Source organism: Meriones unguiculatus, chromosome 14, assembly GCF_030254825.1.
Source record: "Meriones unguiculatus strain TT.TT164.6M chromosome 14, Bangor_MerUng_6.1, whole genome shotgun sequence".
Classification (NCBI taxonomy): domain Eukaryota; kingdom Metazoa; phylum Chordata; class Mammalia; order Rodentia; family Muridae; genus Meriones; species Meriones unguiculatus.
Genome location: NC_083361.1, coordinates 14,010,196 through 14,025,035, shown reverse-complemented (window position 1 = coordinate 14,025,035; position 14,840 = coordinate 14,010,196). Strand labels below are relative to the sequence as shown.

The following is a 14,840-nucleotide window of genomic DNA, read 5'->3' as shown; positions in this document are numbered from 1 at the left end:
ACCCCTCCTCCCTTGACTCTGGGTCTGTCTGCTGCTGGTGGCTGCACTTTTTTTTTTTTTTTTTTTTTTTTTAAATGAGAGCAGATGCAAGCAAGATACTCACCTCTTAAAGTAAACAGAAGTCTATAGGCAGGGTGCGGCTGGCCGTGCCTTTATCCTGGTATTCCAGGTTGGCAGTGCCTTCCCACACTGTTGCCTGGGTGAGCAATGCCCTGCATCCTCACCTTCACATACAACAGTTTATCAAGGGAGGGGGAGGGGACTGACCAGGTGCAGGGGCACTGGCCAGAACACCAGCCCCTTTTCAGATGTCCAAGGGCTCTCAGAACCCTGCCCTGCAGGGAACCGGGCCCTTCACTTAAGGGTCTCAGGTAGTTAGGCTGGGCCTGCCATCTGTAATTACAGTAGCCCAGTAGTGGTGTCCTGACGGCCATTACAGGGGGGACCCTGGGGGCTGGCCACTCCCCAAAGAAGGCCCCCAACCCCATCTTTCATCTGAGCTTGATCTCGAAACACAGGCAGTTGAGGCTCTGGCAGTCGGGGAGCTGGCAGGCACAGGCACAGTCACACAACGGGCAGCAGCGAGGGCAGCTAGGAGCCCAACCCTGAGGGAGAAGAGAGAAGGGTAGATGAAGCAGTACCGGGACTTGTCTGCTTTCCTTCAATTGCAGAAGGGAACAGAGGGGCTCAGGAGGCCCCACTGCCCAGTGGAACGGGGATAGCATTGGAGAGAACGCAGTTCTACATGCTGAGACCATCAGGGACATCACACTCTAGCCCTCTGTGGTCAGGAGCCTCCAAGCTCCAGGACTCAGGGGCTCTGTCCTCTTTCCCACCACAGGGCTGAGAAGAGTGGACCAGGGAAGAAGAGGCTTTAAGTCTGGCTAGAATGTTGATGTCAGCGTCCAGCTCAGAGATAGTTATACCCTCAGAGGCCTGTGCAGCCGAGAGGAAGTCAGGACACAGGAAACATGTTTCTATCCTCATGAAGATAATTTCTGGGTTTGGGACGTCTTTGCTGGTATAAAACCAAATTGCAATGTCTTTCTTCCTGCCTGCCTTCCTTCCTTTCTGAGATGGGCTCTCACTCCATAGCTCAGGCTAGTCTGGACTATGAAACCCAGGCTGGCCTCAAAATCACAGTCCTCTCTTACTTCAACCTACCAAGCACTGGAGGGTTCTGTTGTCCTTTGTGGGGTTCTGCTGTCTTTTGAGACAGGGCTTCCCTGTGTGACACGGCTGTCACAGAACTCACTTCCCAGTGCTGAAGCAGGCCGATTTCTGTGGGTTCAAGGCCAGCCTGGTCTACAAGTGGAGTTTCAGGATAGCCAGGGCTACACAGAGCAGTGGCTCTAGACCTTCCTACTAGTGTGACCCTTTAACACAGTTCCTCATGTTGTGGTGACCCCCAACTGAAAAAAAAAATCGTTGCTACTTCAGAACCGTAATTTTGCTACTGTGATGGTCTTAGGCAAAAGTTGACTCCCCCCCCACAAAGAGGTCACAACCCACAGGTTGAGAACCATTGACATAAGAGAGACGTGCGTTAAAAAACCAAACAAAGAAAAATAAAAAAAGAAAACAAAAGAACCCTCTCTGAGCCAGGTGTCCTGACTTGAGGGAGATGAGGCAGAAGGATGAGCAGTTCAAGCCAGCCTGAGCTACACGAGATCTGTCTTTAAAGGACAAAACAAGACAAACAAAGCACAACAGGAAAAACAGAACCAAACAAACCAACCCAAGAGGCTGAAGTGATGGCTCCCTGGTTAAGGGCGATGATTGCTCTTCCAGAGGACCTGAGTTCAGTTCCCAGCACTTACGAGTGGCTCACAACCATGCTAACTCCAGATCCCAAATCCAGGGAATCTGATACCTTCCTCTCTGGAAGTTAGGACCTCACGAACACAAGGCAAAGCACTCTACTATCGAGCTACCCTGAATGGAGGCACACAGAGCTGAGGGGTGGGGGTGGGGCACAGCAACTCTTCACAAAAACTGAAATGGAAGCTCAGAGTGATTTTCCCAAAAGAATACAAGCAGCCAGAGAAACTGGTTTGGTCTAGAGTTGGTTCTTCCAAGCCTGGGATTCCCCTGTGCCGACTCTGCCAAGGCCAGAAATGTCGGCGTCATGCTAAGGCTTCAAAGGCAAAGGACAGTTGGTCTCATGTTCTCTACTTAAGTGTGAGCACTCACGCCCAGCAGGTGTTTGAGACACAGATACATGCTGAATGTATGAATTAAGCTAAGCCTATCATTTTACCCTCTTTAGGCAAAGGCAGAAGGGGGCCTCTCAACCCCAGGAAAGATGTCTGTCTTATGGACATAATGTCCTGAGAGACAGGGACATTCACCCCTCCAATCCACAGCTCCTTTAACCTGGGTCAGGGATGGTCTGCAACTGCCCCAGGCTTGGATGGGAGGCAGGCCAAGGCACTGGGGTGGACACACCCAGGATGGCTGTGTGACAGAAGACTGGCTCCTTGAGGCCACGAGCAAAGCTAGTGACAACCAGTTGCACAGTTCAATCAGAGACTGGGCCAAGCCAGGAATAGGGAAATGACCTTTCCAACAGCTGAGGTTTCGGGGTACGGTGTCAGATGACCAGTGAGATCAGCTGTCAGTAGGGGCTCCAGCAAGGGGTAGGAGACCAGCCAGCTACAGGGAAAGGGGTCTAAACTGGGCTGAGTTACTGGGAAGGGAGAGAGAAGCAGTTTTCTTGTGATGAAGAGTGGTTTGGAGGCATCTCTGGAGATGAAGTGGGTCTGTGGGTTTCCAAAGGACCACACCATCACTCTATGTACAGACCCACTGGCCAGAACACTCCACTGCCCTTACCTCAGAAAAGAGGGTATTAAAAGCATTTCTTGGCTCTGCTCACAGAAGGGCTTAGTCTAGCCATTAATAACTGGCTAATGGAGTTCTTGAGTCTCACAAGCACAGGTTTCTGGAAGAACTCTGCTGTTTAAGGACATTGAACAAGGACTCTGCAGCCTGCTAACCCTGTCTTTCCATAGGCTCTTGGGTGGCGTTTACCTTTGGACTTTCTTACTGGCTAATTTGTGCTCAAGCCCTAGAGTCAGTAAGACCTATGTGTGAATTCTGCCTGGCTCAATCATGTTCTGAGCTTCAGTTGCCTCATCTCTGAAACAGATATAGCACCTACTTTTCAGAGTGTCAATGGGCAGAAATGAAATCCTTAGTGAGTGCTCGGTGAAGGGAGTCGCACTTGTCATCTGGGTTCTGGTTTCCCTCTGCACTGTGTTTTTCCCCATTCGGTATGGAGCCTGGCTGGCCTAGAACTCACTATGCAGACCCCACTGGCCTCAAACTCACATTTGCTTCTCCCTCCCAAGTGCTGGGATCAAAGGCATGTGCTACCGGGCCCAGATTTAGCAGTAGTTTTGTTTTTTGTTTTCTTTCCAGAGACAGGGTTTCTCTGTGTAGCCTTGGCTGTCCTGGGCTCGCTTTGTAGATCAGGCTGGCCTCGAACTCACAGAAATCTGCCTGCCTCTATCTCCAGGAATCCTGCATTACAGGCCCACGCCATTGTGCCTGGCTTAGGAGTAGTTCTTAATTCTACTGTACATCGGAATTACAAGAGCTTGTTAAAAAGTACAGAAACCCCAGACCCACTGTGCCGAGGCCTTGGAAACCTGACCTGCAAGGCTGTATGTCACCTCCTTCCTCTGCTCCTACAACTGTCTACTTACTTATCCCTGCCCTTCCCCACAGTCCTGGGAACACAGGCTCTCGTCTGGTTTATTTGTGCTGAGCGCCCGGGGTTAGCACAGAGCCTCACACACTGGCTCCGTGTACACTGCACACACGAGGCAGGGAAGAAATAAAGGAACTCCACCCTAATGCAGTTCAGCAAGCAGGTCTCCCAAAGACAGGAAGAAAACCCTGGGTTTGTGATCTGGCTGGCCCATCTATCTAACCCCAGGCGAGTGTGTCTGTGAGCCTCAGTGTCTACACTGGCGAACAGACAAGCCCTGTGACCTTTGTGCTGTCATTGCTACTATGAGGAACCTAGAGAACAGAGGCCCTTCAGTGTACATTGAGGAAAGACAGACCAAGGGCAGGACAAGCTTGCCCTACCCTCCGTGGTCATTCTACATCGTTTCCTGGATCCAGCAGAAACTGGACGGGATAAGATGCACAGGGTTCTGAAGCCCTGGGCCAACAGGTGGGAGACCCTGTCTTCGCACAGTCAGCCTCCCCCTTCCTTCTTCCTAAGGAGCTTGATCAAGGACATCAGGAAGGAGACAGAGTGTTCAGGACCATAACTCATTCTGCAACTCCTTAAGATAGGAGTTCTTAGAACCTAAAGCCTGCTTTTGCCCTAACTCCACCCTGGAAGCCCACCTCCTGGTCAGTGTGGGCAACCGGAAGCAGGTTATCCGAAGGGAGATAGCCCTTTACTCTCTCACTATGAAGCCACAGCTGGCCCTGAATTTGCACTTGCCTCTGCCTCCTGAGGCCAGGATTAAAGGTACATACCACCATGCCTGACCCTACTTATTATAATTCTTTTTGAACATAGATTTAAATTTATTTTAAACTTTTTTTCATATGTGTGAGTGTTTTAGCTGCATGGATGTCTGAGCATCACTTGCAAAACTGCAGAAGACATTAAAAGGGCCTCAGATTCCTGGATCTGGAGTTACAAATAGTTCTGAGCTGCCACGCGGTTGCTGGGAATCAAACCAGGGTCCTCTGGAAGAGCAGCCAGTGCTCTTAACCGCGGGGCCATCTTTCCAGCCCTTATACTTAGTTTTGAGATAGGGTAGCTAGCCCAGTCTGGCCTTGAATTTCCTATGTAGCTCTACCTTGAGCTAAGGATTTTTTTTTTTTTTTTAGATTTCATTTTTATTTCATGTGTGTGAGCGTTCTGTTTGCGCACCACTTGTGGCCCAGAGGAAGGCACGCATACCCTGGTTTATGCAGTGCCGGGATCAACCCAGTGCCTCCTGCATGCTAGACAAACATTCTACCCACTAAGCTACACTTCCAGCCCTCATCATCTGTTTTGAAACTCAGAACAGCTCAACCCAAGTCATGAATTTACTGCGGCTTAGTCTACTGACCCTCCCTGCCAGGGAAGGTCACCACAGCAAGGAGAAGAGAACACTGCTGTCTGATTCTCTGCGCTCAGAATAATCACTGTCTAAGAAGGTGGTCAATCACACCGAACATTTTTAAACCCACAAATGTAAAACTTGTCTTGTGTGGGTCAGCTTCTCCCCCGGCAATTCAGGTGCAGCGTAAATTGTGGAGCAATTTGCTAGCCGAGGCTTTGGTGTGCGGCACTGGGGAAGCCACAGCCATCCCTCAGCCATCTTAGTCCTCTGCTAGAGGAACGGAATGATACCTATAGCTCCACGTTCAGGCATAGGCACGTGGCCAGAGTCCAATATGAAGCTGAAGCGGCTGTGAAGAAGCGGTCTATGTGACAGGCTCCATCTTTGCCAGTTGGGTAGCAATGCTTGGCGGTCACACGGAAATAAAACAACTTTATAGAGCCCACTCTAGAAAAAGACCGTTCCTTCCTCATGTCTCCCTTCACCCCTCCTTCCCCTGGCTTCTTATGATGCTGGCCAAATGCTCTATCACTTTGCCTTTCTACATGGATAATTTAGAAACAATACTTTTTGTAATAGGAACATAGTTTTCTATTACAAAACCCACATGGAATCCCAGCACTAGCGAGGCAGAGGCAGAGGCAGGAGGATCTCTGTGAGTTTGAGGCCAGCCTAGTTTACACAGAAAGTTCCAGGCCAGCTAGGGATACATAGTAAAACCCTGTCTCAAAAAAAGCAAAGCAAAGCAAAACAAAACAAAAAAACAACCAAATCAACGGAACAACAACCACGTCAGCAAAAATCCAGCTTACTTCATAATTAGTATAATTTCATTTAAAAAATAAAATTAAGCTTTTCACCATCTTGGCACCTGTGGATGCCTGCTGGGAACAGGACATCTAAAAGGCAAATATGTCTGGAAGGTTATGGTCCCAGGCCCTTCTTGCTGGCTAGAAGGGCTAGAAGCAAGTCACCAGAACTGAAAAGAACACATGGCCCTTCTGAGGACTAAAAGTGGTTATGGCTGAGATGAAATTTAATTCTACTTGGGCACGAGATGTGCTTGTGTGGATAAAGAGAAATAACACAGTGACCCCTGGTGACAGACTGAACAAAGACAGAGGGATCTGGGGAAAGGTAGCTCAGAGCCACGGAAACAGCGGCCGGCTTCATGCCGAAGTCTGAAGAGAGTTTCTTGCAAAGGCCATTGGACACAGATTCCTCTCACAAAGTTATTTTCATTCATTTATGTTCTTGGGGCAGGGTTTCTCTGTGTAACCCTGGCTGTCCTAGAACTCACTCTGTAGACCAGGCTGGCCTCGAACTCAGAGATCTGCCTGCCTCTGCCTAGGACTGAAAACGTGTGCCACCAACACCTGGCTTTCCTCTCACAAATTTAAACTAACAAAAATAAATAAATAAATAAACGTGAAAAAAAATTACAATTAAGCCATGTATGTTATGGTGCACACCTGTAAGCTGGACACTTGGGAGACAGAAGCAAGAGGATCAAGGCCAGCCCAGTATATAAGACCCCGTCTCCAAAACAAATAAAAATAAATGAGTAAATAAATAAATAGGTCCTGATTATGCACTGGGCTTGTCACACAGATCATCTTTCTCCAGCTGTCATCCTATATTTTCTTTTCTTTCAAGAACCATTCATCACCAGAAACAATCTGATATGTTGTTTTTAGCTGTCTGCCTATGACTCAGTCCCTGGAACAGTGCCTGCCCTAGGGTTAGTGCTCCCTAATAAATGTGCTGAACAAAGAAAATGAAGGCCCAAGTCATGCGCAGGTCAGAGGGATCAGGGTGGGTTAGGAGTGGAACTCACAGCTTCGCTGGGGTGAGGGCAGCAGGCATCCAGGTAGTGGGCTGGACTGGGCAGAGGGAAGTCGCAGGCTTCTGCACAGCTCCAGCAACAGTCTTGGGTCTCCGAGGCACCTTGTTTCCTGCAAGGGGAGCTGCAGTCTGTGCAGCAGCCCTGGGCCTAGGAGATGACAAGGCTCAGGATCTGGGCCAGGCGGTGGTGGAGGCACAGACAACTCTCCGTTTTAACTTTCCGAGCAGGGGCAAGACAAGGATTAACTGGTGACAGGGAGGCAGACCCCTCCCCGCCCTGTCCCACAAAAAGGGCAGCGCTCTGACTAAATGGCAACAGTGCCCCCGAGGTGACAATTTGCAGGCCGGGTGATCAATGCTGATCACCAGGTTGCTCTTCCCCAGAGCCTACCCTTCCTTCCCCACCAGGCTCCTCACCAGCAAGCAGTGCCTTGTCAGCAGCACTAGGCCCAGCAGCAACAAATAGACACCCACTGCGATGAAGACGATGGCCGGGATCGGCAGCCGCAAGGAAGGGCTGCTGATGGAAGCTGGGGCTGGATCCCACGGGCCAGAGGGGGTCTGAACAAGCACAGAGGAAGAGGTGAAAAGGGAGGAGCTGCACAGGGATGCCAGGAGGGCCACAGAAGGGGGTGACACCACCTTGTCCCCCGGCCATGCCCAGTTACTATCAAGTACCTGCTATCAATTTAGAGTCATCTGCAAAATACTGCCCTTTGTGGAAATACTTCTCTGCTTAAGATTTCTGTATCTTGTCTCCAGGATGACAGCCTTCCCAGCACTCAGCCCTGGCCCCACTTCCAACTTGCTTCTTTCCACGCCAGCTTCCCTGGTATCTCCACCCCATAGCTCCAGACAACTGCTTATTTCAGGGACAAAGCTTCCCCACCCAAGGCCTCCTCTCCCTCCACCCTGCAATCGCGACGAGGTCTTTGTTCCCAGAGGCTCCATCCTCTCCCTGGCCCCTAGGCCTTCGCTTGTTGTGCTCGCTGTCTCCCTGACTTAGTAAACTATCTTGCTACCGTGGGAAGTGCATCCCGGGCACTGTCTCAGCTCTTGTCCGGAGCCAGAAGACTTTTTGTTGGCTAGAAAGCTCCCTCCCCGGTCCGAGCTCAAAGGCGGATGAGCGGAGCCCTGGACTCACGTCCATGGGGCAGGGCAACCAGTCCGTCCAGGAGCTGCAGAAGAGAGAAGATTCCGGGCTCAAAGATCGAGTACCCTTGGGCCGGGGCGCCCAATCTCCTCTCTTTCTGTCTGGGAAACCTGAGGCCCACGGACGGCGACTGAACTAGCGGGGGTCTGGGGATCCAGAGCCTTTCCCTCCGGCCTGGCCACGCCCTTCACGGTCCCCAGGTTCCGGCGCCCTCGGGCCACGAGGCCACAACCACGGGGCCACCGACAGTTTTACAGATTCCGCGCCGCCTCGGGTCCGAACCGCCAAGGCGCCAGCACCGCCCAGAAGCTTGGCGCTGCTTCTCGCCGTTGCCATGGGGACCACAGTGCTGTGACTACGGCGGCCGCAGAGACCCAAACTCTCTATTCCCGCCTCACTGAACGGGCCCTGCCTTCTTCCACCGCTCACCTGAGGTAATCGCCATCACCCCGGCTTTCCCTCCGGAACCAGAGAGAAACAGCAAGTTCTCACCACTGGTAGCTCAGGACAGAGCCTCGTCGGATGCTGGGTCCACTGGCTCTTCTACAATGAAGGAACTGCCCGCCTCGGACATACTGTGTTTCTGGAGAGGAGGCAGAGACGGATTAATTGGAGAAAAGGACGAAGACCTCCCTGCTCTGACTGAGTGGCAGAGGTGTCCCGAGATAAGAGCCTGGAAGTGAGGGGACAGTAATCAGCAAGTTCGTCTTCCACAAAGCCTATCCTTCCTTCCCAGACAGGCTCCTTGTTAACTGTATGGAAAAGTCAGTATTTTTCAGCCCGGCTCACTTCACCAGCCTTAATCTTTCCCTGCCTCGAACTCACAGAGATCTATCTGCTTTCCTCTGTCTCCTGAGTGCTGGGATTAAAGGTATGGGCCACCACTGCCAGGACCTACGGACTTTCTTATATCACAAGGAAGCTACAAAGTTGTCAGGGTCTGTTCCTCTACTGTGTAACAGTTTCCTCTGAGACTGAAGCATTATTGTCAAAGAGATTTCCTCCCAACCGGGTCATATCTTCTCTCCCCTCCCCCTCGTTCGTCTGTGCTTTGTCTACCAAGATGGGGTCTCCTTCTGTAACCCAGGCTGGCCTGAAACTCATACTATGTAACTTAGTTTGGTCTGGACATAACCCTCCTGAGTGCTAGGTTTAAAGGTGCGAAAGGCCAGCTCATGCTCACACCTGACCCTACTGCTTTTCTGCTTGGAAACACCAAGAACCACTGACTGCAGGGTGAAACTCGCAACTTGAGCAAACTCAACGCCATCCACTCTGCGCATCCTCCGGCTCCCCCCCCCCCCCCAGCTCCAAGAACAAAGCAAATTTCCTTCCCTTCTGCTGACATTCTACGGAAGGCAAGATGAATGTGCATATATATAAACATACAGTCTTGTGCCTGATCAACTCCTTCAGTGCCGCACGTAAGATCTGTTGCAGGGATGCCGAGCCCAGGCACAGCCTCAGCTCTGCAGCCTTGGCGATGCTGAGCCCGCTGCCTAGAACACCCTTCCCTCTCTTTCTCTTGATGAACTCCTTCCTCATCCCTCAGGCCTGTGCTCGGCTTCCAGGCCCTGGCTGGAAACTTCAGGTGGAAGATGCTGAGCTGGCCTGTCTACTCTGGAGCCTCATCGCAGGGTACAGAGGTACAGCCAGGCTGAACCTCTCCCCTGGGTCAGACTGCTAGCGCTAGGCTGCTTTTGATTCCTGGCCACAGCCCAAGCTCTAGCACTTGGGACCTTCCAGAAAACAGTACTCACTGATTTGATGAACCACTCAAATCCAAGTCCGATTCTACTGGCAGGCAAGGTGTTATATGGCGCTCTGTGCCCTTGGCTTCCAATGTTCCCAGCTCCCTAGGTCACTGTTCTGGTTGCAACACTCAGAGACACAACTCCTGTGGAGGCCTGGGACACAGTATCACCACACACCTGCCTCTCTTCCCTTCCCTGATATACTGCGCCCAGCTGCTTCACGCGCCCCCCCCTTTGGTTTTGTTTTTGTTTTGTTTTTTTTTGTTTGTTTGTTTGTTTGTTTGTTTTGTTTTGTTTGAGACAGGGTTTCTCTGTGTTGCCTTGGCTGTCCTGGACTCGCTTTGTAGACCAGGCTGGCCTCGAAATCACAGAGATCTGCCTTCCCGTGCCTCCTGAGTGCTGGGATTGAAGGTATGGACCGCCACTGCCAGGACCCACGGACTTTCTTATATTACAAGAAAGCTACAAAATTGTCAGGGTCTATTCCGCTACTGTGTAACAGTTTCCTCTGAGACTGAAGCTTTCAGTCCTCCACAGAAGCTCTTTAAACAGAAAGGTAAACAATTCAAAACAGCTTCAGGAAATCCCTGAATCTGACAAGATTCACTAGGCCCTGCCCTCCCAGAGTAAGCAATAAAAACTGAGAGTGCCTCTCAGAGAAGCTGTAAAGATTACTCCTGGGACCAGTAGATTTAGACCAACTGGAGTTGGAAAGGACACTCTCCTGCTGGCTGTGCAGTGGGTTCCAGCTTCCCAGCTTTGTGAGCTGTCACCTATCCTGGGGTAGGCTTTGGTGATGTATTTGTCTTTGAGTCAGTTTGTTAAGAACAATCAAAACTTACTCTTAAGTACTACCGTTTCGTTTTCAGACTCTATTTATATCATAGGGAGAAAACTAAGTTCAAGGTCACAGGCCCTAAGGGAGCGAGGCATTTCCTAATAGTTGAACAGCTTCTGTTTTAAGGAAACAGTTATTTGAGTCCAGACATCTCAGGGACAACTTGTAAGGAGACAGTGTCTGAGTCCAGACATTTCAAGGGCAACTTCTCCATCTTTCTGGAAGAGTCAAACTAAGTTTATGTTCCCAGGCCCAGGAATCTACTCCTATCCTGATTGATAGAAACTCCCTGCTCAACCCCTTATGTCAAAATATCATCAGGCAATGCTACAGCCCATCCTGCTCCCCCTTGCTTTATGGTTTCATCCTTTAAATATGCTGTACAATGTCCCTCTAGCATCGCAGTTCAGCTCCCGAGTCTATTCTGAGGACCTGGTCGATCAATAGCAGCTTGATTACAATAAATTTTTGTCATCTGCGTTGACCTGGTGTTTGCATCATATTGGATTTAAGTGGACCCCACAATTTCTGCTCCTGTAAGTAACCCCCCCACCCATATTTCTGTAAATAACCCCAATGAAAATCATTGGTTCACCAAGCTGGACTTTGATGATGTCTGGACTTTGGTCTTTCTTGGGCTCCTTATCTGAGGTGAGTAGATATGTGTGTTTCCCTAGGAAAAGTTTTGTCACACAATAGTCCCTAGGTCCTGAATCCCCCTGCAGCCTTCAGTCATAATGACAGGATCCCAGCCATTCCTTATGCCCCCTCTAGTCCTCTCAGGGATGACTTTGAGCACAGAGGACAAGTGCTCAGCTATCCCTGATGTCAGCACTGTCGATCTGAAGTAGTATCAGATTGCCTCCTTGAGATCCTTTTTTTTCTGAGTCTCAAGGACCGGGATGAGGCCAGTTTCCATCTCTGCTGTAAAAGAGACCTCTAAGGCTCCAGAGCTTCCTCCCTGCCTGTCTTCAGCCCGTTCCAACGGAGAGATGTGAGCCTTGGCAAGGGCCCCAGGCACACCAAAGCTCTGCAGTGGCCAGACTCACTGCTGAGGCTGCTCTGCTCCCGCCATTGGCTCCTCCGGTGTGTGGGAGGGTAGACAGTGCACCAGACAAGCCAATCGGAGGGATGATATATGGGCCTCTAAGCGAGGCCCCACTTCTACCCACATTCTGCCATCAGCAGGAGGTAGGGAAACACAGACTTTATGTTAGCCAGTAGCTGCCATGGTTCCTTCTATCCGAAGTGCAAAGCTGGGCATGTCAGATAGCATCGCAGATACTGTGGAACTGACCCAGAAAAGCGAGAAAAGGATACCATGTTCCCCATCATCATGGGATAGATGAAAGATGGGAAATATAGAAGGACCAGCAGCTGAAAAAAGCTTCCACCGTCTTAGATGGGACCCTGAGAAGGGAGTCAAGCAAGTATGACTTTGATCTAATAATATCAAGCCCTCTATTGGCTTTCAGACAATATTGTCTTCTAGATAAGGAGAAAGGCTCTTAGGCGGGCAAGATGGCTCAGCAGGCCCATACTCGAACGTCTGATGAACTGAATTCTACCCTAGATACCTACGTAAAGATGGGAGGAAAGAACTGACTCCCCTGATCACCACATACACATCTGTAGCATGGGCGCATCTACACACACAGACGCACACACGCACAGAGACACACACACACAGAGGTGGGAGGGGAGAGAGAGAGAGTTTCCCCAGCATCCCTAATTTGAAAGACCTTTGTCTAGGACCCTACCGTGGAGGAATGAAGAAGATGCACTTGGGCCAGGCCAAGTTAGGTGGCTCTCATACCTGTGGTCCTAGCACATGGTAGGATAAGACAGCAAAATCCTTAGTTTGAGAATACTCTGGGCTACACAGTCAAGTTCTGTCTCATAAGCTGCGGGCAGGGTGTCTCCACAGTAGAGTATTTTCAAGGCATTCACAAGTCTCTTGGCTTTAATCCCGAGTCCCCTAGAAAACAAGTAATCGGTCAGCCAGTGATGGCTACCACACTGAGCTCTCATGTGGGAACTGTGCTTCATTGCCTACCTTTAAAAATCATTCCCAGAAGCCCTCGGTAGAGTTCCTGCTGGTGTCCCTATTTGTAATTAAGCATTCCAAGGCTCCGGGGAGCTGAGTCACACAGTACTCCTGGCAAGAGAGCCGCAACCCCAGGATTCAGACCCAGGCGATGTTACAGAGGCTCAGGTTCCGAAACTTAGCCAAGATCACACCGAAAAACCATGGAAGAACAGATTAGTAAATCCATGGTTGTCTGTCTCCATCACCCTTGGTGCACCTCAGCCTTTTGTGGTGTGGGGAGAACCAGACTTGCTTGGAGCTGTACTGAGTCAGGACAGGTACAAACAAAAGAACTAAATAATGAATGCCCTGGCACCAGGCCACAGTGTCAGGTGAGAAACAGACACTACAGGGTGCCCAGCGGTTACTTATTCACAGCCTCGGGGACACCACAGCCTCAGGAACACCACAGCCTCATGCTCTCCGCTCTGCCATCGGCCTAGGTCCTAAGAATGAGCCTGGAAGCCTTTGGACAAGGGAGCCCGAAGCAACAGGAAATGGTAAACCCCAGGCCCAGAGGAACCTGCCCACAGGTCTGCTTGCTAGGGTGGTAGAGCCCTGGGGGGAGAGGGTGAGAGACTTCCCCCGTGAGCCAGGCTGAGGGAGGGACCCTACTGAAGCCACCTGAGGCCATGTGCAGCACCACAGGCCGTGTGCAGTGGTTCCGGCCCCAGGCTGGTGGCTGCTCCGTCCCTCTTACACATCCCTTTACAAGCCTACGTGGCCAAAGACCTCTGGAACGCTTGCACTGCCGCAGTGGGTGGAGGTACCCCATCTTGGGTTTATTTTAGGTGGCATGCCAGTTGCCAGTTCAGCAAGAGCGCGTGCGCGCGCGCACACACACACACACACACACGCCTGTTCAAATACACCATTTTCCTTCCACTTCCCCTTCTGTGCTTTTGCTTATTCCGCCCCCTTCCTAAAAAACGTTTCTGGTACTGTGGGTGTGGTTTATGTGTGTGAGTGCAGGTGCCACTGTGTGAGTGTAAGTGCCCGTGGGGTTGGCAGAGTGTGCCACAGTGCCAGCGGAAGGCAGAGGACAGCTTTGTGGAGTTGGTTTTCTTCTTTCACCTTTGTGTGGTGGTTGTGGTGGGGGATCTGGAGGTCAAATTCAGCAGCCTGAGCGGCAAGCACCTTTACCCAAGGAGCATCTCCCATCCCCCCACTCTTTTTGAGACAGGGTCTGCTCTGCAGCCCAGTCCAGCTTTGAACAGACCTGACAATGATCCTGCTCACTCAGCCTGCCGAATGCTGGGGTTACAGGTAGGAGCCACGGCACTGGGCCCCTTTCCACACTTCTGTTGTAGCTAGGCGAAAGTTCCCCTTTACCATTCTCTCTCTCTCTCTTCTTTTTTTTGGGGAGGGGTTGAGTCAGGGTTTCTCTGTGCCCCGCCGGGGTGTCCTGGTACTCACCCTGTAGACCAGGTTGGCCTCAAACTCAGAAATCCCCGTGAATGCTGTGCTAAAAGGTGTGCACCACCATACCTGGCCAGATTTACAATGGTTTTTACAAGTGATACTGGCATTCCGTATGGTGTTTATGGTACGGGGGTTTTGCCCGCATTTGGGTAGTGTTTGGTGCCTGGAACCGGTGGAGACCAAAAAGGGAATGAAATCTTTTTGGAACTGGGGTCACAGACAGGTGGGAGCCACCACGCACGTGCAGGAAATAGAACCCAGGTCCTCTGGAAAAGCAACCAGTGCTCTAACCACTGCTCAGCCCTGTCATTCTCAACAGTGCTAACAATCTACAGTACTAGATCGTATTCTGGAATTCACATCATTTCACAGACTCCAGCTGTGAAAGTAGGCCAGCTGGCACGCGGAGATCTGGAATTTACCTAATAGCAAGTTCAAGGCTAGCCTGAAACACTTGAAACTTTCGTCTCAAAAGGATTAAAATGGAGGGTTCGGCTCAGTTCCCAGCACCGATACAGTAGCTCACAACCAGTTCCCAGGGGTCTGGTGCCCTGTTCTAGCTTTTATCGGTTCACACATGCACACAGGCAAGTGGTCCATATAAAGGTATGCAGGCATGCCCACACACACACAAACACACAAATCTGAAAACAGCAAC

General features: G+C 50.8%; 1 protein-coding gene across 1 annotated transcript; it reads right to left on the bottom strand.

Annotated features, from left to right (window-relative positions):
- Positions 1-235: 235 nt before the first annotated feature.
- LOC132647152 (keratin-associated protein 10-10) lies at positions 236-8,602 on the bottom strand. Its single transcript, XM_060366837.1, has 5 exons — positions 8,572-8,602; positions 8,071-8,104; positions 7,344-7,487; positions 6,919-7,074; positions 236-605 (listed from the first exon to the last, which is right to left on the bottom strand). The coding sequence occupies exons 2-5, from the start codon at positions 8,074-8,076 to the stop codon at positions 492-494; spliced, it is 420 nt and encodes a 139-aa protein (XP_060222820.1). The 5' UTR covers positions 8,077-8,104; positions 8,572-8,602; the 3' UTR covers positions 236-491.
- Between the last annotated feature and the right edge of the window lie 6,238 nt (positions 8,603-14,840).